This window comes from Apteryx rowi, unplaced genomic scaffold (assembly GCF_003343035.1).
Source record: "Apteryx rowi isolate R43461 unplaced genomic scaffold, aptRow1 scaffold_6, whole genome shotgun sequence".
Classification (NCBI taxonomy): Eukaryota; Metazoa; Chordata; class Aves; order Apterygiformes; family Apterygidae; genus Apteryx; species Apteryx rowi.
In genome coordinates, this window is record NW_020450871.1 from 2,969,434 (window position 1) to 2,993,961 (window position 24,528).

The 24,528-nt window shown below is 40.5% G+C and overlaps 1 protein-coding gene across 1 annotated transcript in view; it reads right to left on the bottom strand.

Annotated features, from left to right (window-relative positions):
* The window catches only part of SDK1 (sidekick cell adhesion molecule 1), a 432,311-nt gene that overhangs the window by 117,252 nt on the left and 290,531 nt on the right, over positions 1-24,528 (bottom strand). Inside the window, exons 13-18 of the mRNA XM_026083057.1 lie at positions 24,320-24,422; positions 22,999-23,175; positions 13,990-14,126; positions 7,094-7,241; positions 6,047-6,187; positions 2,358-2,539 (exon numbers count right to left, since the gene is read on the bottom strand). Coding sequence (XP_025938842.1) covers positions 2,358-2,539; positions 6,047-6,187; positions 7,094-7,241; positions 13,990-14,126; positions 22,999-23,175; positions 24,320-24,422 — 888 coding nt within the window. The remainder of the gene's footprint in view (positions 1-2,357; positions 2,540-6,046; positions 6,188-7,093; positions 7,242-13,989; positions 14,127-22,998; positions 23,176-24,319; positions 24,423-24,528) is intronic.

Here is a 24,528-nt window from a genome sequence, read left to right on the forward strand (position 1 = left end):
AAGTGGGTTCTGGTATAAATCCACAGTTTATATAGCCAGTCAATATTCATCATGACAAAGGTGCCAATGTGTTGATTTGCTCCTGCCAATGGGTTGATCTGCTCCCAGTGTTCTTTTCCTGCCAGGCTTTGACTGCACAGCACACTTGATTAATACGAGGTATTTCAGGTATTTTTCATCTGCAGACAGACAGGTTCTTGCCAGCATAGCTCAAATCATTTAATGCATGTCAAAATAGAGGTGGTGGTGGTGGCGGTAGGGGAAGGGGATGGATGGGAGTGTGTGTCTTTGACATTTATCTCAGCTCATTTTAAAATCAGAATACGATTTACAAGGCAGCTTTACGCATGGCTATTTTTTACTCCTGCTGGTTTGGTTTAGGAAGGACATTCCACAGCAAGAAACTGCCACTGGCTTTTCCAGCCATTTCCCAGCTACAAGAAAGATAAAGGAGCAAGGCTTAGGACAGCAGTGCATTGCATATGGAGACTTGATATTAATCTAGTTTCAAATTAGACTGACATCAACCAGCCTCCCTTCTTTTCAACTCAGAATGTAAAAAGGCTTCAAACTCTTTTTAAAACAGACTGTATGCCTTAGGTGATTTGCACAGAACCCCAGCAAGGCATTCATTAGGAGATGACAGCATCCATGAAGTAATTATTCACTACTATTATCAAATATTGATTTAAAATAAATAAGAAATAAGTAGTTTTTCATCTATGTCTAACCACCATCAAACAGTTAAGGATTATATAAAGATGAACAGGCCACTGCAGATTGTCCTGCATTCTGAACTTTCTTGCTTGTTAATATGAATGCAGGACTGACTTGCACTTAATTTATAACAGGGGATTTATATCCTTATAAATGACAACAGACAGTCAATCAATAAAGGATGATATTAACAGCACGTAATATCAAGGGAAATTAGAATCAACTGCAGGGTTAAAGAAAAGGAGTGTGAAGTCGAAACCTGAGTCTTAATAGATGGAAGGTTAAGGTTCCAGGACAGCTTAAAAATGTCCAAATAAACAAAGTAATGAATTACAAGCATATGCACAAAAGAGATTCAAATTCTGTGTGCAAACTACTTCTCAGCAGAGATCTGGTCTTTTGTGGGATACAAAACATTAATCCTGGCTGTAAGGAGGGGACTATAAGTAAAACATTTCAAGGTCTGCTATAAATACTTCTAGAAAGAGGTGGAGTGTGTCTAGCCTTCTCTAAACTGTGAGGCTTTAGATGTTTTAAGACAGAATACGCACAGCTTCCTTCTTTAATTGTTGTGGTTAATTAGTGCTGCATGTGAATGATCTCATTTTAAAGATCTCCTCACAACTCAAACTGTATCTAATCACATTATAAGGTACTCCTAGCAATAATTAACAAACAACTACATATTCTTCACTGATTATAAATTAGCTGATGTACTGTAAAATTCTAAGTTTTTAAAATAGTTTGTTTTATGACCAATGAAGTGGAGATCATGTACAGTCCAGCACTCAGAATTCAGCACAATCCTGTAATTATGGGAATATATGAAAGCTCTAAGGGTCTAGTAGTTAATTATCCTAAGGATTTTTATACCAATCTAGAGGCATAAACATGCCTTACGCTGGTTATAAAATGTAATTACATATCCTTTTGTTGATGTAATTTATACTCTTCTTAAAGCACTTACCAGAAAGGTATGGAGGAGCCGTAGCATAAAAATCAGGGCTTTAAAGATAAAAATTATCTTCCTCTTGCAAAAGTCTGTATCATTCCTGAAATGCTACAGAATCTTCTCTCTCTACAGGCCCTATTTGTTCCCTTTTTCTAAAACAAACTATTTTGTGATTGGCAGAACTAACGAAGCTGGTGTGCTTGGAGTTTGTGACCTATATTGCATATATGGCCTCCGACCACCACAGAGCCAATCCCTGCCATATTCTCTGTGCCTCTCCTACGAGAGCACTCTCAGCCCCTGCCCATCACACATCCTTTCAATCCATCCCACAGGACCTCAGCTCTCTTCAGCATCTCTTTTTGCTGTGGTTGATTCTGACCTACATGTGTGCTAACATGCTATCCTGTGGGTCAGCAAGAACAGGTAAGTTTTGAATTCAGCCACAGTTTTTTCCAAAACTGAGACAGTAACAGAGTCTCTTCTCTTGCCTCTGCATAGGTATGGACTTTTAGAAAAGTTGTAGGTGTTTCCTACTTCTGATACCCCAAGCCCTCCATGAGATTTGATTGAGCTGACTGTTCATTTCAAAGGGTGTTAGATGGGACCATCAGAAAGTGCATCTGCTCCCGAGGAAACTGTGCTATAAACTGTGATTTTATAGGATTCATTGTTCTGATTTGCTCACCTCCCTGTAAAGTGTACTCTGTCACAGGTCTGCTGAACGCTCCCAGCCCGGCTCCATTGTAAGATGCCACCTGGATTTCATACTGGGTCCAAATGATAAGGTCTTTCACTAAGCAGTAGTTAATTTCGGCACTGGTGATGTTCTTATACTGGTATTCCCCGGGGAGCCCTGCCAGGCGATACCTACCATATGGGAAGAAAAATTTGCTGTTAATTAGATAGTATCAATTATAGCAAATATCCTGGCTAGCGAAATAGCTCCCTTTTTGAAGGGGCAATATCCAAACTTTTACAGCAGAATTATACAAAGAATAATAATAATAATTAAAAAAAAMMCACAGAAACAATAGACTAACTCCTGAGAAGACTGTATCTTGTTTGACTGCTGTAGTATTTATAATCTGATCTCACTGAGCTTACATGCTCAGGGCTAAACAAAACTGGTATTTTATCCTGTTTTATGGTTGTAGAAAAATTACAGCTTTTTAAATGTGCCTTGTCTAGTAAAAGTTGTGATTTAGTACAAAAAATAGCCCAGATGTGATTTTTATCAGGGTGCTGCTGTAAATCAGTTTGAGAAATGCTTTTTTCCTTCACCTCTGAAATCTGAAAAGGAAGAGCTCAGAGGGCGTTGACCTTCTCGTCTCTGGCACTGCCATCTCTGGCTTCCACCAGGATTCACTTCGCAGCATGAATAAAATAAGGCCTGAATACATTTGAGGTTGAAGGAAGGGCTAGAACTGGAAATTCCAGGAGGAAGGCTAATCCAAAAAAGGATTAGTGGTAAATATCCTGAAAACTTTCTGCTGCAAGGTGAGAAGGAAAATAACCGAATACATTTTTCCTTGTAAAAACTGTACAGAAAACAGTCTGTTTGATGTTTCTCTTTAGGCCAAAAAACTATGGAGAAGAAATAAATTATAGAAAACAAACAAACCTCGCAAACCTACAAATGTGAATAATACTGTTTGGTTTTCTTCCTTTAGAAAGATGGTACAATGGATGCTTACAGTATGCTAATCCACAACAAATCAGAAAAAACATAGACCAAGTAAGAGCACGAGGCATTACTATTTCATGAAAAGACAAATATGGGAACATTTGGATTTTTATTCATCACACAACTTTTATGCAGTCTTATTCATTCTTTGCTTGATAATAATCACCAAAAGCTTATTGACACAGAACAGCTTCTTTGATATCTTATAGTGTGATTTTAAATCACCTAAGTTAAACTGGCACCATTTCTACAACTAGACAACTTCTGCGTGTACTTAGGCAACAGTCTGTTGTAAAGTCTTCTAATAAAGAATTCAGTTCTTATCTGTAATGCTACTTTAGTGTGAATCCATTTATGAAACACAAAGAAATATCAGCTTTCAGCTGAGTTTACTGAATGTCTTTCTCTTTTGCTATTTAATGCACTATCTACCTTTTCTTTCCCTTTGGCTCTCGTCAAGGTTGTATGAGTGTTGGCAAAGTCAATTCTTTGTGCAGTGCTGTTTTGTGTCACACCTAGCAGACAAGGTGTGGAGAGCTCCTGTGAGCTAATCTATTATGCTGTTAGCACGGCACTCCTCTAAATGCAGCACTGCCAGGGAGAAAAAGGGCAGGGGAAGAAGGCCAGTTCAGAAATGTCATGTCTTCATGATTTTTCTCACCATAGACTTTGATGTATACTCTATATGACTTGTGCAGTGCACCTTCACTTTTAAAGATCAGATGTTCTATCATTTCAGTATCCTGCATGTCTTCAGTATCGGGTCTCTGGGCTGCACTGCGGTTTTGATCTTGCTATACTCTAAATTCTACACAAAGGCAGTGTAGTAATACCCTTTTTCTGGGCACATATTGYGGTCACCACATATTTTGACTTGGAAGAACAGCTTGGTTTATTACCTGGGACAGTTGTGCTTTTATATGACAAACTTAAATTCCTGTCGAATAAATGCCTTCTCTGCTCTGTAGTCTAGACAAAGCATTTAGACATCAAAAATGTTCACAGATTGCCCATAATGAATATGATCACTCTCTATTAAAATGGAAAGTGATGTTATAGTGAGGATAGGGATCAATTACGCTGATAGCTGTGGTAGAAAATGCTTAAGTTAAACATTACTGAGAATGTTATATGGAGAAAGAGAACAGAACAGATTGCCAAAAGCAGGAGGCTATGGGACCACTTGCTCAGAGGAGTTCATGCCCAGACAGAGTAGGAGCCGTTAGGAATAGCTAAGGAATTAATCCTATCATTCGGTAGACTGCTTTGAAGCAAAGAACTGTATAAACAACACTTGTACCCTGTGTAAATGGGAACCCAGATTTCATAACAAGATTCTGGCCATGGGCAGAAAAGCATCTTTTCCCACTTGTCACAGATGACTGGCACAGCTCTCAAACTGTGTCCAGCTCTTAAGACCGCAGGTACTTGCACAAGCGGCACGCCGCTGTAATAGGCTCTGTGCAGGTGACAGGGAGATTAACAGACTTCAGCTCTGCCTGCAGAGAGAAGGAACTTTCCAGCACTATTTTGGGAACTCACCAACACTCTAACATCACAAAAGCAACTCCACCCATACCAGCAAAAGCGAGAGCACAGCACGAACAGGGTGATGGCATTTATACTGTAGCATTTAGTTATCTTTCAGTAGGTCTGGAGCATAGTACACTAAAAATGTCAGCAGCCTGACTACAACAGGGTATAACCMTCACTTGGAGAGGTGTCAGGGGTGGTGCAATGCTTGGGAGTTTCCCCACAAAAAGTCTAATTTAGAGAATATCTCCCTTACTAAAGGCAAGGCCCTAGCTGGCTGTTAGCACAGCAGGCTATGTAGAAAGCCAAGTAAGCAAGTAACCTGCAGCTGGATTAGGTAGGAGTGAATAACTGATTCCTAAGAGATTAGAAAAGGCTTGTGCTCTGCAAAGTCTCAGGGTGGCAACACCCTTTCCAACAAAATAAATCCTGTGAAAGCAGAAAGACTGGATATATTAAGGATTCCCAGTTACCTGTCTGAATCTGCTTCTCTTTAATAAATACAGCTGGGGCTGAAAGAATCTTACTCAACTGACTGATTTTCAAAACCAAACCAAAGTCTGCCATGAAGTACCTGACCTGTCATTCCCTCTCTCCATTCTGTGTGGCACAAAACTGAAGTTTACTGATGCTGTTCTTGTTCTTCAATAATGCAGGATCCCTTTGTTCATGGTGTCTTCGGTAAGAAAATTAACCTTTCTAGCAGGAAGCTTAGACTGTAATAAGCAAATATACTTCTGCAATCCATAAGCTGCATCGTACCAACCCGTGTAAACACTTTTAGCATACAGTGCTTCACTTCCTTTTGAAAACAGAAGAGGTTATCTGGACACGGGGAGTCTCCAAAGGGAGCTAGTCCACACAGGCAGCCCATTCAGAGTAGCTAATAGAGTAAAAAAGAGCTCCCGGCCTCCTGGCTCTCTCGTGTAGACAGACCAGAATTTAGATATCTGGATTTTTGTAGCCACTTAAACAGAGGCCTTTTCTCATCTGTAATACACCAGAGCAGCCATGACATTTATAAATAATAATTAATACATTAAATAAAAATTGGGAATAGCCTTTAGCACATGCTTGAATCACACTAAATTAGGAATTCCCTTGTGCGCACATTAATCTAGCTCCGCGTTTGCTACGTTAGGAACCAAATAACTTACCTTAGGACGTATCCGTGCAGAACTCCRTTATGTTCACTTTCAGGAGGAGGCTGCCACTGGACCATGATCGACTGATTAGTGCGCCCRCTGGCCACTATGTTTTTAGGGGGGGCGCTGGGGGGCTCCTCAGGTAGCATCAACCTGAATACAGAAGAATGTGATGGAGGTGGGTGTTGAAAGAAAATGATAGATAACATTTCTACTTTGTGTATCCACTACATGTGAACCACTTCCRTTTATCAAAGTCCGATGACTAGAAAGAACTATAATGCTGATCAAACTGCTGAAGACATGCATGAAATAGTTACAACAAATCAACATAATAGGAAATCAGTTAAGCAAGCAACAAGACAGACAGCTGAGGTAACCTTATTCTCTCTGAATCACCCAGGCTGCTGCAACTCTTTAAAAAGATTACAAGCATGAATGAGTTAGAGCTCAGGTCCAGTATCTGTGACTCTTCCCAAATTGTTTCTTTCAATATTTTTCATATCAAGCGCCTACATTTTGAAAAAGCCATTTAGAGTTCAGCTGTTCTGCAATTCAAGCTCACAGCAAGCTTTGGTTCACAGAAGAAAGGGGATGCATTTGAAACTAAATTTGATGAAGCCATCCTTCTATGTCACATCTGGGTGAATTCCAGAAGTGACATTGCAATGATTGGGTGAATGCTGTGCTCCTTCCAGAGCTAGCTGCTGGGGCTTAACACAATAGGAAAAAATATTTAGGTCGCACATACACTTATCTTTCAAGACTCTGCTCAGCTGATATTCTGGAAATATGAGGGCACCTTTCTACCAGTGTATGTTGATATCCTGCATCTCCTAATTGCCATTAATACCAATTACAGACAGTTCCAGAGCAATCTCCAGAGGCCTGGGTAACAGCTAACTGCTCCATTACCCAATTACTGTGTAAAAGATAACTTTATTGTATTTATTCAAAAAAAACCCAAAAAAACAAAAAAACAGCAGATTTCTCTCACAGTAGTCCTAGGTTATTCCATTGCTTGCACCTTTACTACACAGGGATTTTCTTTTACTGTACCTGCTGGTCTCAGAGCTGTACTGGCCCTTTCCCACCTGGTTAACAGCGCACACCCTAAACTGGTAGGTTCGGGCTGGAGTTAGTCCACTCACAGTGACACTGGTCATCTTTGGGTCAAGATTTGATAGGTGAACCTTCCAGGGAGAATCTGTTGGAATAATTCAGGTTGGAAAAAGATTGAGGTGTTTGTTAAAAGCCCTGCAGAGGGGAGAAAATGTACTTTGAATGTACAGAGCTCTTTGTGCTCGTTTTCCTCAGAGGAACTTCAGGAAGAAGTTTCTTCTCAACAAAAGAAACCTTCCTGTCAACCCACACAGTTATGCAGATTGCACATTTGTCTACTGGAAAGTGATGCTGCACATGCCATGGCATAATAAATAAAAACTATATTCATTAACATTTTAATAAAAGAGGAAGCAAGCATGATAAAGACAGATGGGCTGTGTATTTCACAACCCATCTGTTTGGCAGTCCATTACAACACCACACCCATGAGTGGCTCTGGTGGAAGGGCTGTAATGAAATTCACAGTCGGTTTGGAATATCTCTCTACCCAGCTTGCAAGCAGGTGTAGAAGCGTGACTCTCTCTGCCAAATCAGCTCTTTGCTGTAAGACTTGAGAAAGTTTCTGCTGCGGATTCCGCGTCTGCATTTTTTCTAGAGATAGTATACGGTATTCGGTCTCTTCATTTCCTAGGAAGATTTCCTGGTACACGCAGCCCTGGCAGTACTATCAAACCCCTGTTGTCAGTTCACATACTTCACACGCCAAGCTCCTTTGCTGCCTGAATTACATTTTCAAGTTTTCAAAGAGGTCAAAAACGAAACATGTTGGAAATTAAACATCCCGACTTCTTTTTTTCCTAGCATGGTGTCATATATTCTCCCCAAAGTCATGGCTGAAATAGTCAAGGAGAGGTGACATTTGGTGTGTGTTGCAACAGTGCAGCTACGGAGTCAGCCAATTTAAAGATTTGTTCAGCTTTTAAATAATACCAGCTGTTTTCATGCTCCCTGCTCAAAATTATAAACACTTCTGGAAATTACCGAGGAGCTAGCTGTAGATTTTGGCAACGTATCTGTGCATGTTGCTCATCAGAAGTGCATTGCAGTTCCTGGCAGGTCACCTAGACGTCTGCCTGAAAATGAAGATGAGATGTCCCAAATGTGGAAGGCTGCTAAACTTCACACCAAGATATAAACCACTAATTTAGTGCTTTTCTGGCAGATTCCTTAGCAAGTCTAAGTCCTCTGGGGTGTGATGCCAGTTGGGCTATAAACGCGGCATCTTTTAATTATTCAAAATATATTTATTCCAGTAATAGCCTTCTGAGAACAAAGCTTTCTTTTTAAACAGGAAAACTGACACAGCAAAATGGGAGCGCTGGAGAGGGACATTTGCACAGCAGTCAACTTCCATCAGCACCAGTTGTTGACGATTTACCAACAGTCACTTCAGCTGCAAGATCTTGATGGCAATTTATCTTAACAGAATATTGAGCTTCTTTTAGCAGGCGCTCGGAGGAAGCACACCTGCGCTAACTAGGAARGCACTGGCCAGGAGTTTTTTGCACCCTAATTCCCTCTGAAGTTTATCAAGCTCCTCTTGAGACTTTCCAAACAACCGTTCACCTTGTTACACGCAGAGTGAATGAAAACAAACCATGGAAAGCCGAAGCTAAGGTATGGCTGAYTTACTAAGTTGCCTAAAGCAGATTCCTGATGGAAAATGGGAGAGCAGGCAGCCCCAGGAGAGCCAAACACCCCCCCAGCCCAGCTGATGGGTAGGGGTCCATTCCCTAGGGCAAATCAGTCTCATTTGTTTATGGCCAGCGTAAACACCACCTGAGTGTGCTTAACCCCAGCAGCTCAATGYAGTGAGTGGTTTGATTCAACAACGGGGCCTATTAATCTCTTCAGCACCTTGGGGCTTTGCTCTGTTTATATGCTGCATCTGTAGAATACTTTATTTATTCTTTTTCCTCTCCTGGTGGAAGATAAAAGATCTGGCAGGAAGAGAGATTAAACTGAAAACTAATATAAACGAACCCTATTCATCTCCTGGGCACTCTGATTTGTAAAGGAAAGTATTCGGGCAGGATTTGCTTGCTCATGGAGCAGTGGATGCAGTGAGTTTGCAGAGCATCTTTAAAATTTAAATGTCAAGTTTCTTCTGACAATCAATAAAYGAAACATTTTGAAAGCCTGTTCTTCCATCTTAAATGCATAACAAAACCCAGAATTGTACAGAAGCTTGTTTCACCATATAGGAAAGCAATTCTGACATCAGAAACATTCCATAAAATTTTCAACACTCCCTTCTCTTCTCCTTCAGGGATTACTGTTGCTCTCCTGCCCCAGGAAGCCCGCGGAAGTTCCACGGTGAAAAAAGACTTGCCAGGTCAAACTATTAAATAAACCTCCGTTATATTGAACCGACTGTGCTAATCCTTCATTTAACGTAAGCTGCCCAGAATGTACTCTGGGCTTTGCTTGCTCATTCTTCCACTGTAATTGCCACTTTCTGAAAAACTTCCATGYTTAGTTGTCGATCTTCTTAAGGACATTGGGCATGTGGAATTAACCCTGATTGCCTCTCCAAGTTAATTTATTTGAAACTAAGAATCTCACAGGCTACTCTGTAGTTTACTGTTTGATTTTGAGGGGTTTAGAAATTATTTCTGGTCTATCAAGAATTTTTGGATGTACTTGTGATAAGCTTGATAATACAGGTTATTCACMAAGGGACTTTTTTTCTACAGTTCCCTATCTACCCTGAAATTCTTGTATTAATTGCAGGCTCCTCAAGAACCAATTCTGATTTGACACCGCAGATGAGATCTACAGCAGAAACATGATTTTTGTAGCTAATGGAATACATTTCCATCTCCTTCCTTCTCCAGGGGGTTTTGTACAGACAGTACTATTGGAATTTGCCATACTTCTGCAATTTGCCGAATTAATCTCTCAGATGTTCTTGACAATATGATACTGCAAAAAGTTCAGATAAAAACAAATTGGCTCATCCTTCCTTTGGGGAGACTTCAACAATGTCTACCATTGGCCTGAGGAAAAGTATCTTTTAACACTACCATATATAGACCTGAGACACAGTTGTAACAAATAACGTAGTTTTGCGTTGATTTTTTACAAAGATTGATGTGTTCAATTTTTATCACTTGAATAATCCTACCAAATTCAGGAAGACAATTCATGAGTTAAACGTGTACAGATGCTTTTCACAGGAGCTTTAATTATCTCCTCACGGGCAATAACGTGATGAATCTGAGTTCCATCATTACATCACAAAGCAGATACTCAGGAATACAATAAAACAAAAATGGGCTTTTATCTTAACTGTACCCAGCGGAAAGTACCTCTTTAAATATTAATTAATTTGTTCAGATAAAAGACTAGTCAGAATAACATTTGATTAATMCCAGAAATTTAAACCTCCTAGGAATAAAATAAACATATCTCCTAACTCCATGAAGATGCTTCTCCAGAATTCCTAGGTATGCCACAATTGTGGTTTAACAAGTTGTGAAACATCCAAAAATTATGTTAGTGCAAATGACAGTAATGTATGCTACTACTTGTTGGAAAATCCTACTCCATATGAAGGTTCACTTTCCCGGCTCTGTGTGGGTAGGAATACTTAATGACTGTGCTTCCCTGGAACTGTGTTTTTCAAATTAGATTATAAACTTGCCCCCAAATGTTTGAGGCCATATGTCTCAAATCACCCACAGACACGGTCTATTTTGAATACTTATGATTTGAGAATTATTCCATTGTGCCAAATATACTCATTTTAAAGATTAGATGACTTGGTGACTAGAGTCATTTATATTTCCAGCAGTTTATGTGTGCGATCTGCCACTGTTTTTTTTCGCTAATTGAAATGAGGTTTTTACATCTTTTTACTGAATTGATATTAATGAAAAGGAGTTTTAATCCATGCCAGGTGGTGTGACACGCCTCTCTTTAATGTAGCTAGTAATTAGTCCCTTGAAATTTATACTCATTATTTTGAACCTTCTTCAGTTAGTTCTGTGTAACAGATACTGTTATTATGTATTCATTTATGGTACCTGCTTCAAAATGCACAATGGATGCTAAAGCTATGAGAAAATTATTCAAAGCAAAGCAACCAAAAAATGAATAAAACTATGCTACATTTTGGCACCTGTAACTGCAAAACAAAACCCACCTATTAAAACTCCAYAGAACCAAGTTTTCTGCGCAGCCTTGCTAACTGAAAAATAATCTGTAATTCTGAYGCCCCTCCCTAACCTTTACATATATATAAAAGCAAACTCGAATTAGGATGTTAAGCAGACTGCACTGCTGCCAACAGCGAAAGAGCTACAAACACAAGCAAATGAGCTTATAGGCGGCATATGCAGAATCCTTGAGAGCTGTTCCTTCTGCAGCAAAACCAGGACCRGCAGAAAATCTGAATGAAAGTTTTCTTTGCAAACCAGAAAGAGATTCTGCACAGTCACATCAGACAAAACTACACCACCAYAGATCATGTCAGCCTCATTCAAGAGCATCACTGAAAGAGGGGGTGGCGTGGRGGGAAGGAAGGATGCTGCTTGCCATAGGAGTAGGAGGTCTGTAGAAACTAAGTATAAACCACACACCACTGAGCTCCAAATAGCTCTCAAAAACAATACACTCCAAGCAAATAAAAATGAGACAGTGACACTATCCAGACATTAAAGTCATCTGYGCAAACCAAAGTCACTGTTGACATTGTTCCACTATTCTGCTGACATCTGTAAAGCTGTGCAATAGTACATGAAATATAAGAGAACAGTAACTTGTGGAGTATTCAAGGGTTCAGATTCCTCCCTGTGCTATTTCTGTGAGTGACCATTTAGAGACTAAATATAAAAGCAAAGTAAGTAAAATAAAAATGAAAATTCCAAGGACAGCAAGATCTAGAATATTTCTGGGAGTTAAGATGCTCAGTTCACAGAAAGTCTGGTTTGTGTTTGGTTTTTGCAGCTGCAAGCTTGCTGAAGTACATACACCTATGATTTGTGATAATGAGACTCTCTCAGTGGCAGATTGCAATGCCATCAGCCAAAATTATTGGATCTATCACAGAGTGAGTGAGAGTTCACAGGATCCTGCGGAGTTCTGAGGGACACTCTGCATAATTTCTGTAGAACTATTGCTGATTTTTGCAGAGCCTTCTGCAAATTTCAGCAAATKAATTATAGCATTTTCCAACTGATGGCACATTTACCCCATTCCCATACTAGAACAAGCGCAAAGCATCCTTGCTTGAAAGACACTTAAAAACCTTTCAAACTTCACCTGGCCCTGAACGAGCTGCCTCCTTTCCTAGGGACACTTCCCAATTAACGCAGCCCAGCGCAGGACCCAAGSGCATACGTTCTGCCAGCTCTGCGCTGTCTCCATGTAAATACTGCTCTAGTATCTTTGCATCATGTTCCCAGACTGGGAGTTAATTAGCTTGTCTTCGTCAAAACTACTGGGAGAAACAGAAGCACAAAGGTAACAACCTTGGGTGACAGAACAGGAAGGAAAAGAAAAGCAAAAAGGCAGTTACTGGACTGGAGTCAATAGGAAGGGAAGCAGAGGGGGAGAGAGAAGAAAGGAGAAGGTGGTAAGGAAAAGGTAGAGAACGGGTGCAAGCAGTTGGATCCAGTGTGGCACAGAACACTGAATTTCTCAAAGTTACTCTGTTACGCAAATATCAGGACTCTTTGCTCTAGAGARCTGTTATAAGGACAGCAGCCCTGGGCAGGACTTCAGAGCTCTGCTAGGATTAGAAAACTGCACTTGGCTCAACAGCTGTCACGATCATCAGTTCTGGGACGTCCATATCTGAAAAGTTATGCACTCCAGCCTGCAAAGCAAAAGGCTTGTGTGGGCTCTGAACTCAAGCTCTCCACCTTGCAACACAAACGCTATTCTCTAGGTAATCAGAAATCAGCACTGTTTCACGTTTAGTTATGCAGTGGCTAATTTCCACACGTCAGAAAAAGTGATGCTCTTAATTTTTYCATCTAAAATCAATTGCTAGGCTTGGATTTCCAGCTCTTAGGGTGATAGAGATTAGAAAGTATTGCCAAGGTGACTGATTTCCATACAACCTCATCTTTCACTCAATTCCTAAAGAGGCATTAGCAGCGTCCCTGAATAACCTTGCAAACAAAAGAGCCATAAAGGACCAGCCCTACGGAAGAGGAAACTGCGAGAAGTGGCAATTTACAATGACCAGGTTTGTAATCTATGAACCCAGATCCTTCTGTATCTCACAGTTAAGCATCCTCAACCATCTACTTAAAAGAAAGATGTAAAATAACAGCATAGGGAAAGTGAAGAGAATATATGAATCCACATACATGTATGACAGTAGGTCCTGTTATTAGAGCTGTTACCTGATAACAGATTAGAGGTTTGTTCCTCAGACAGACCATCAACTCCTTGCATTATCATACATATTATTATGTACTCTTCAGCTGAAATTGAGGCTCTAACTGTATTAGGAGATCTATGAACCCAGAGGAAAAGACAACAACGGGAAGAAATAAAATACAGCTGCTGCCATGTTGCAGATGACGTTTAGAAGCACAGAGAGATGAACTGATGTGCTTGAAGTCAGGCTAGCAAAGTTGGGGGAGGAACAAGGCTTTCCTGGCTAACAAATTCACCATCTCAGGCCTCCTGTTATTTAACTCTTTCAGCATGATAATAGTTGAATGTAAAACCCATGACTTCCCATTCCTGCACACTGTCTCTCAACAAGGAAATAACAGGAATTTTTTTTTGGTAGCTCTGGTAAAAGCTAAATCTGAAAGAAGGCTGAATAATTAAGGAAAACGTGAGGTTGAAACGTATTGGACTTTACTCACTGTTCTCAGATAGCTCTACCATGTAGTAGAGAACAGGGCTGTTTCCGTCAAAGGGCCGCACCCAGGAAAGCACCACGCTGCGGCTGTACGAGGAATTCAGAGCGGCCAGAAGATTCTGAGGGGAATGAGGCAGTTCACTATTGAGAAAGGGAGAAAAAAAACAGCRCAGAAAATCAATCTACTTTTCATTCAGCTATAATCTTACAGGCAGTTAGATTTGCACATGGCATCAGCCTTGCATTATAATGGATATAAAACTACCAGCAGCTATTGCACAATTATATAAATGAAAGATATCTCTGAATTATTCACAATTTTGTACTGTTTGGAAAAAAAATAAATTATGCTGAAAGTCCCATGGCTGATGCTTAGAACAGCTAATGGAACTGTTACTAAATGTGGAAAAAAGCCAATTTTCCTATTATTTTTTAATTGAGACAAGTTGATCAACACATTTCTCTTCTTGCTTCCCCCCCCCCCCTTACAATGACGTCCTAGCAATGGAACAGCAGTTCTATGCATAAACAGTAAAACATATGAGAGGTATGATTTAATACGGAATTTTTCATACTCAGGAAAGCAGAAGACATTAACACTAGCCCTGTAGAGTTACTAATCAAAATTACCATATGTATTCTTAGGCTACAGAACAGCTTGATTTACTTGTGGATGGAGGCTTATGCTGTCATGGGTAGAATCTTCCCTTCATATAATAGGGATTTTTTTTTGGAAGTACCCAACCATAAAATGCAGTGAAAATGCCTGCAGAAACCCCATGGAAATACTAAATGAAACATTAAAAATAAAAATAAAACAGCAGCTCAATTAGAACATGTAATTTCTCAAAATAAATGCATTCATTTGGACTCATTGTCTGAAAGTCATAGAGGCTGYATGGTGCAGTGAGGAAACTAAATTCTGCTACATTCCTTAAATGCTGATCTGTACTAAGTGATAAGAGCCCTCTAGCCATTATAATCAAAGCTGGTTTCTAATTCTTCCTTCTCAAGGAGGACAAGGATCTCTGACAACGAAGGAAAAGCAAGGAGGACCGCTTTTCTCCCATTTGATCTACTGCTTCTCCCCAGGAAAGCTCAGCAGTAAACCTTCCTCACCTCAACATACCCTCCTGCTAATCTACACTGGCCAGAGCACAAAGCCACAAAGGTACTTGCCAACCTTAATTTAAAAATGTACTAATTGCTTGCTGCGATGCGTCACGTTCCTGAATGCTTAGTTGCTAAAAACCCACAACTTCTTAGCCACTCACAAAAGCGAGCACAGACCCTGCCTTTAGGTCAGAACCGTACGTTCTGGATTCAGATTTCTTCTGGAAGACAGGGGAATGCACAGAGAACCAGATGATAGCTTTATTGTTTTTCCAGTCAAAACTGTGAATGTCCTTGTTTACATCTTTATAACGGTTACTTGCTGCGGAGTCAGTTCAAAGGAGGTTGCTAGAAGAGTCAAACAGGAACGGCAAGGAAAATACACAGATAATGAGAAATCGTAACTGGAGGGCTATCACTTGCCCACCTCTACCTAGACTAGAAGGGTTAACGCTTCCTAAGGTTAAACCTGAGCTCAGAGTYTCTTCTCATCTCATCTGACTTTAAATGCCTAACGAAGTCAGAAGCACAGTCACCCTGGGTGCCTTCTGCAGTAAACATGGAAGGACACCTCCAGGCGTGATTCGGATATTAACTTCATTAAGTCACTCTCTAAGGATGCCTTGCTCTCTCCATTGATTATACGGAGTTTAGGCTGACACAGGCTCATGTACAGAATGCCTGCAGAAACCAAGCACCAGGCTTTTGATACTAAGACATGGTCACTTGGGGGCTAGAGGAAACAGGGGGCATTGGAAAGAGTAGATATGGAGCCCAAAGGAAGCAGATTTAGAAGAGAGCGCTGCAAAATTTTGGACAAATAAATTGAATTATTTATTTCTACAAAAACCTGCTTCTGTACCACTGCAAATYACTGCTTTCATAAGTTCTCTGGGGGTTTTAACTACCGTGTGTGGGATTAAGTTTAGGGAAGAGAGGGACCTGGAAACAGATTTGGAAAGTGGCTGGACTGCAAGACAAAATGGAAGAGTAAGCCTGTCATTTGAAAAGTATGGACTTGGGGTTTAAAATATGGCCGTTTACCAAGGGACTATGAAAGCATGTTACTTAATTTTGAATGAAACATTAAATTATGATAAACATTAAACCTCTGCTACAATTTATCACTACATCCTGAGCTGGCTGGGTGGAAAAGAGTATCTGCGATTAAGCTGGCAAAGGAAATACTGAAGGGAAGAGAGCAAAGTGTCATGTTGGGACCCGGCTCCCAGGAGTCCCAGACCCTTCGTCGTTCCTTGCTACACCCTGCAGGGACCATCCGGAGACGGGTTGCGGCTTCCAGCAGCTGATGCTCGCGCAGGGAGCAGTGTACAAGGGATGACTGTTGGGGAGCTCACGGCAAACATCCCCAGGTAACTCCTTCTGTGAGCTGAATAAACACCACTGGAATTTATGCAGGATATTTTCAGGGCGTATATTTACCATGTAATCTTGTTTTCTCATACATTTAGAAGGGCTGGATTAACAGTTTATTTGAGGACAGAAGCTATGGGACTAAAAGAACTTGCAGTTTGGTCTCTTTTTCTCAGGGCACAAGTACTGAAAGATTTTTTGGAGGAGAGCGGATGTTTCCCTCTTCACTCAAGTACACACAGAGTTATAAATGCGCTTTTTGCTTAGGATCTGGTTTTAGCTGATTATTCTGTTAGATTTGCACCAAATGGTAATCAGGCAGCAGCATGAAGGAAATGGGCACTTTGGAGCTGGAAAGGCACGAGATGCAGCAGCCTTGGAGCACACCTATCTCCCCGAATATCATATTTTCTACCCATATGTATCCACCCCAAACAGCAACAGATGGTGCTTACAGATTTAAATCCCTCAAGGCAGATATAACAAGTGCCTAAGAAACACACCTGGTCAGAAATGAATATTTAAAAGTACAAAGAAATTTCAGCACAGAAGTGTACTGCTCTCCTTCTAGTAAGCAAAAGCAGAGATTAATAAATAGTAACTCCTACTTTAGCAAGCACTTACACTTTGTTCCCTTCCCATTCGCTACCACGCACTGCGTAGAAGGGATGATAAATGAGACCTGTACCACCACCATGAATATTCGTGTTCCCAAAAGAGGTTATTGCTTCTTTTTTCTTTAAGAAAATTACTTTTTCTTGCTCCTAACATCCGAGAAGGCATTGCATGCAACGGTAAATCAAAGCCTTCCTCAGGCTGAGAAGAACCTCAGACTAGCACTGCTCAACTTCTGATACACCACGGAAGCGAACAAGGCTCAGGAAAACAACACACACAGCACGTAACTGTCCTTGATCGGACACCAGCTGTTTAATTCTAGCATTATCATCTCTTTTTGTAGTTGCTGAAGCCCCAAACAGGAAAAATATCAACCTTTTTGAATACAGGATATCTTAGGCATCACTCCTCTCATGCTAAAGGGTTACATGGAGCCAATTTTTCCAGAACTTCCCTTGTACGATAGCAAAAAATATTATATGGACACTTCTAAATCTGTAACTGATAGATAAATCCAGGGTTAATGACATAGCCACCAAGGTGACCTGAGGGGACCTTGACAAAGCAATTAAAACAGAGGATTTGCAAGAACAGAACATGAAGCCACTGTGACAATCCAGGAGAGAAATATTAGCTAGTTACAGATGATACATGTTCAAAACAGAAACCCTAATGTTTTGAGTCAGCTCATCACTGCCAGAGCGTACCTGAAAAATTTACTCCGTAAACGCATACAGTGTTTTATAAAATTAGCTAAAAGCAGACTATTTGCTAAGGGAAATAAACCGGACATGGTTTGGAGAGATTTCTGAGAAAAATGGTCCAACAGCAGGTAATCAGAGAGACTGTGACTGAAGAGGGGATTACTAAAAAGGCAAGGGAGATTAAACAAGTCTTCCTGTCAGTTTATAAAAAGGCTCTGCTCCTACCTCAAAAACGATTTCCTAAATCAGACCCGCCATACATGCAGGGTTTTCTCCGAAGCAGGTGGTTCTTCTGCTAGACCTGATAACTTGCTAAGAAGTTGAGGCAAGAAGTCTAACAAATCACTCAGCCCTGATGGCTTTGGTCATAAAAGTTTATAATATTTTAAATTAAGAAACAGGTCATCTATTGCTCAAGACTTTCCAGTTTCTCTTATAAAAGAGCTCTCTCCAATTTTTTAACACAGGAATGATTCTTGTGGTTCATCCAGTAGTAGTGAGGCTTTTTGTCTCTTGCAGGCCTACAACAAGGTGGAACTTAGAAATTAAGCATTTGCCAAATGAGCACACAGATTTATTTCCCATTTCATTTTGGCAGTCAACACAAGCTCAGACGTACAGAGGACATCTACAGAGAAAGACTTTTGAATTTTATGTTTTCTCTTTGCTAACCCCCCCTATATTTTTGATATACATTTGATGACGAGCAGACACAATTGCTAATCTGGTTGATTCCTTCTGGAACATCAAGTGCATTTAGACTAGCAGGGAACCTTATGCTTTGGTTCCCAATATCCCAACAGAGAGCTTGGAAAAATAACTACAACCTTTCTTTTTAGTGAGGAAGGAATCACATACTTTCAAGGCTGACGTCCTTCCTTTTTTTACTCCCCGCAAAAGGGAAAAGAGATGGACTATCAGAACCGAGGCATAGGGGATGCGTATGAATGTAAGTTCGTAACGAGATGTCATTTCGATTTGTTAGTCTGCATTGCTCTTATTGATTTTACTTTTAGTAATCAAGCTACTTGATTAGGACGCAAATTTGAAAGAAATCAGAAGCAGTAGCAATTACAAATACCTCAAGTAAAAACGTTATCAGGCGTTCTGTATAAGCGATTGACAAAGGCAGTGCTGTTGCTTCTTGGCAAGCTGCTGGGTTTCGTTGCAAGTGGTTAGCTCACCTCTCCTGCTTTTGAAGAAGAGGCGGAAAAATAGCAGTTCTCTCTCTGGTGAAAGAGAACTGAAAGAAAATGAACTTGCTGCCAGGAATAAATTGTCTATTTGTGTATTACATTATCCTACCCGCATTTTTGTATAGAGAAGGAGTCTAGAAGATTTTACCATGTTGTGACACAACCGATGCTTGTATGGGGCTCTGATTTCCCAACAACGCAGCGTTACCATACTTTTCAGCCACATTCAAACAACAAAGAGATTCCTTAGAATGGACTGCACGCAGGCAGATATTGAGCAGCCGGCACAGATAGCTGCAATTCTGCATCTTTTATATATACTGAGAACCCTCAGGATACTTTGAGTTGGAATCAGCAGAGTTTCCTGTCAGGAGAGTGATACACTGTGGTAACTCTGAGCTTATTGAGCTTTAGGAACAAGCATTTCTTTCTCTGCGTGTACTTCATTCTTTATGGTATTTACAGGACTATAAAAGTAAGCTAAATGAAGCTGGGATGTTTCATTACATACAATTATTTTCAGGATCAAATCTTATGACTTGGAGGGATGCAAGAGAAGCACAAGCTCATCACCAAAAGACCTGCAAATGTTTCTGTGTTTGCAGTTGAGAAGCTCTGCTAGAAACACAAATAAATAAGTACAAAGTTTAAATCTATTTCTTGCAGGAGAGAAACATCACTGGCAAACAGCACTGGTTTTACCTTGTGCAAATCAAATGAAGTGACGTATATGAAGAATAAACACATTTAGAGGGAAGACAAATGAATGAATAGAGTATCTTGACCAGCAATTAGTTTCTGTGCCCAAGTCCCATCAGTGCAGAATTGATGAGTAAGGTAACCTTTGGCTGCACTTTAGCAAGTTCTTCATTAGTTTTCTGGCTTTTCTTTTCATATATTTTACTTCTTTCACAGACATGCCAGGGAAGACGATCCACTCTGTTTGCACCAACGAGGTGTACCACAGTAGAGCCCCATTCTGCTAGCACCATATTTTCCTCTAGCAAGAAACAGTATCTTCTCCACAAGCCTGTCTTCTAACAAGGGAAGACAAAGGAAGAAAAAGTTTTGTTTCCCTCTTTTCACAGATTGGAAAACCAAACCACTCAGATTAAATAACTGAAGGGCACCCTGAAGGTCAATGGTTTTGAATTGAATGCCTTTCAATGGAAATGAGTAACACTGTTATTTGCGCCTTTGGAAATCTCTCTTTACATGCCCGGAGATAGAGAAGGGATATGCTGGTTCCTGGGGGAAAAGAGGTGGTAAGACAATTAGAGTTGTCGGATGAAGCTAGGTAGGCTACGATATTATCTGTTGGTAGACTGCTCTAGTCTGTAATTGGCTGAGAGGCCTCCTTTGAACATTTGTCTGACATTAGTGCTACTCAAGGCACTGAAGTGTAAGTGCTCATAGACGGGAATGTACATGCCCTGTTTGTTAATGTTCTGCACAAGAGAATTATCCGGGAGAATAGGGAAGCTTATAGATCTGTCTTTCGTACACGAGCTAGAATTTAATTTAAGCTTTACTTCAAACATTTCCTTTCCACATATTTTCTTCTCTATTTCACTTCTCTTCTTGTATCATGTATTTCTCACTGATTTGGTGCTGCTGAGCCAAATGATAACGATGAAAGCTGCAAGGGAAGGCAACGTTTTTGGCATTCTTGCAGTACCTGTACTACTTTGAAATGTCACAATTCAAGGTATGATTGAGTGACTTAACAGTTACTGAAGTCCTCTAAAAGAGTTTCCCTAATTCCTCTGGGGAAAGAAGAGGTTACAGGCCATCAGCCACAGAACATCAGAAGGAGCAGAGATACAGGATTAAGAGCCAGTGACAGTGCACGGGCATTAGGAGCCAGCCAGCAGAACTGCAGCAAATTGGGATGCAAGGAGAGGCAGCCTCAGGAACATACAAAAGATGCGCCTCTCCCCATTAACTAGTAGCATGAGTTGTACATACTACAAAACTGTTTCTCTCTGGTCAACAGGGACCTGCAAGTAAATAAACCTGCTGTGCTCATCTGGGTTGCATAGGGCACCTTTTGCTGTTTTGGATTAAGAAATTGTCAGACTGCAAAAGCATTTAGCACATATTTGAAGCTTTACTTCAAAGTCCAGCTTATAACATTCTCTGCAGTCTTTATTCCATAATTTTCTGTCCTCCACTCAAAAACAATATATTCTGAATTGTCTTCTGCTCTTGGATTCAAACCAGCTGTAAAACACACTCCGGGAGGAGAGCTGAGGAGTGCTTAATTAGAGAGAGAATGTATGACCGCTCTCTCAAAATGGGCATCTGATCTAGCCTTGGCATTGTCAGAATAATGCTGTATCAAACAGTGCCCTGCATAGCAAACCTCCTAGGTGAACTCATTATACTGCCAGCAACAGAAGTTGCCATCTTCTCAGAGAGATCAGGCATGACCAGCAGAAACAGATGCAATTTTAGCTAAATTAAAGCATACAGCACTGCTCAAAACAAAACAAACAACCCCCTCCCCCAAACCCCAGACTACATAAAACATAACCTTCTCATTCATTTGATCTACTCCACACACGTACCAAAACCATAGCTGTTGCTTTTAGTGATAAAAATGCTACTGTATTTCACACCAGTGGAGTGGCAGAAATAGAAAACATGGAACTCCACAATGCCATTTTTATAATCCTTTTTCAGAAGCGAACTGCGCTTAGACTTTTTTTAAGATCCTTAGGAATAAAGAAAGGCACACATACAAATATTTTTTTCCTTTGGAAAAATTCATATAAAGGAAACGTAAGAATAAGCAATGCCTGCCCAGGGACCAGCTATTCTGATACGTGTTCAACAGAGGGAAAAACAATACTAAAAGGAGGAAAATGTTTTCCTATAACCTTGGTATTGAAGCCCAGCGCTTGGGCTTTATGTGGATGTTCAGCGACATGGCATCATGGGATGATTCAGGTTGGAAGGGACCTCAGGAAGTCTCCAACCTCTGTGGGCAACCTGTTCCAATGCTTGAGTGTCCTTGTGGTTAAAAAAAACAGTTTCCTGATATCCAGCCTGAACCTCTCCTGCTTTAATTTCTGCAGACTGAACAAGTGCACTTCCCTCAGCCTTTCCTCACAGCGCAAGTGCTCTAGTCTCTTACCCATCCTGGTGGCCTTCCACTATACTAGCTGCAGTTTTTCAACGTCTTTTTTGTATTTGGGGGCCCAAAACTGGACCCAGTATTCTAGGTGCAGTCTAATGAGTATTGAGGAATTATGTCCCTCAATCTACTGGCTCTGCTCCTGTTAATGCAGCCCAGGATGCTGTTAGCCTTCTTCACTGCCAGGGCACACAGCTGGCTCATGTTCAGCATGCTGCCTACCAAGAGCTCCCAGCTCTTTCTAGCAGAGCTGCTTCCCAGCCAGTCAGTTCCCAGCCTATATCATTGCAAAAGATTATTCAATTCCAGATGCAACTTTGCATTTGTCTTTGTTGAATTTCATAAGGTTCCTGTCGACCCACATCTCCAGCCTGTCTAGATCCCTGTGAATGGTGCTCCTGCCCTTGAGTGTATCAACTGTTCCTCCAACTTTCGGTACCATCTGCAAACTTGATTAGTGTGCACTCTGACACCTCCTCCAGACCACCGATAAAAATGTTAAACAGGACAGGTTCCAGTATAGTCTTCTGCAGTACTCCACTTGTTACTGATCTTCAGGTAACTAAGACCCATGAACCACTCTCCTCTGAGCTCAGTCATCCAACCRGCTGGACATGCACAGATGCTATCCATAAAGATGCACAGACTACAACTGGCACAGCTGGCTTCAGATACTTGGAAATCAAAGCAGCATGGCAGCATGCAAAAGCAAGAATATTTCAAGGCAGTTTCATTAGCAATAAAAACTGGCTTTGTTTCTTCTAAAAAAACCCAAACATCCACACTCCCCGGATCTCCTAGAATCTGCTGGAAAAATATTCAATGGTATCTGAAAAAAACACAGCATATCTTTAAGTTGGAATACTCACATCACTTCTAGTCGAGCCATTCTGGAGTCATTTCCTCCAAAAGAAATGACCTCGCAAGTATAGTCTCCGATGTCACCTGACCAGGTCTGGCTGATGAGGAGGGTTCCACCTTTCTCTACTGTAATCCTGGAACTGCTAGATGGATTTATTACAATGCTGTCTTTCTTCCAAACGTACCTGAGTATCACAATGTTTCAGTTAGTAAATACTAACAATAACTTTAAAATATATTTATTTGAACTGCACAATAAGATACCAGTTTCTACAATCACACATTAAAAATAACAGGCCCCTACAGTTACTTTCAAGAACAGCATCTTTCACCAAATCTTGGTTTTATATCAGTGATCAGAATGAGAAATGTAATTACATTCAGGATACAATATAATTTATAAACAATATTACGGATTTTACATGGAAAAAGTGAGTTACCCCTAAATGACCAAGTTTGTAAGTCTGCCTTCATCAGCAGTTTAAACTGAATCACCAGGCTGTGAAGTTAACTACTGAGGTGTTGGCTGATGTCTGCTAAAGTTGTAATAACCTTAGATTGCCATAATCAGTAACATCTTAAACTGCTGTGGCAAGGTTTACTAGCGCTCATCTGTTAAAACACATTCATAACAACACATCACAGAGATGTATACATTCCATGGTCCCCAAATTAAGTATTTTTAGATAGTATTTTTACACCCGTATTTGTCTTTTTTTAAGCTCTTTCTGCAGTTCACCATTCTAGCACCTTCCAAGCTGTTCCCTGTATCTTCTTTCATTTGTGTTGCTTTCAGACTACATAAATTTTCATGTTAAATTTATTTTTAAATGGTGAGCTTCCTTTAACTGCTCTAGTGCAAATGTTAATACTTCAGACCAATTCTGCTTGCCTTTACACTGTTAGAGCAGAATATAGCCCCCAGTTATTGAGCTGTTTCCAAGAACAGGGGCATTTCTTGCATCATTTTCATGCACCCCAATGTAAACGCTTCTGAAAGGCTATTCCTTCTCTTTGGCTTTTACTCTCATTAAGTATCAGCTTCTGACAAGTTGGTTTTATTGATAGTGTATTAACCTTGACAGTAAAATCATGGAAGGCTGTATTGAAGTCATGAAGTGGAACATAGCTCATTGTAAATAATACATAAGGCTGAAATAGAAGATGGGATTTATGTGATTAATGATACAGTGTGCAACCTTATAATGCAAGTATCAGGGGTCTGGTGTTAAAACCTGGGGTCCTGAAACTTTTCAGCCTAATGCTATTCACGCAGCTTATGAAATTAAGCTCAGAAAAACCGCACAAACAAGAACTGACACCACCAACCTGATTGAAATTCTAGGATCATGAGTTGCTTCGCATCGCAGAGCGGCCGTGGTTCCTTTGATCACAGTGCTGTCCTCGGGAGGGTGAACAATGACAGTCCGATCTGAAAGGCACACAAGCCACAGTTCAGGCGAAATTACAGCATTTTGACTCGGGTAGTCCCTGCGCAAGCAGGCAACCCAACGTTTGTCATTCAGAGCAAGCAGGCC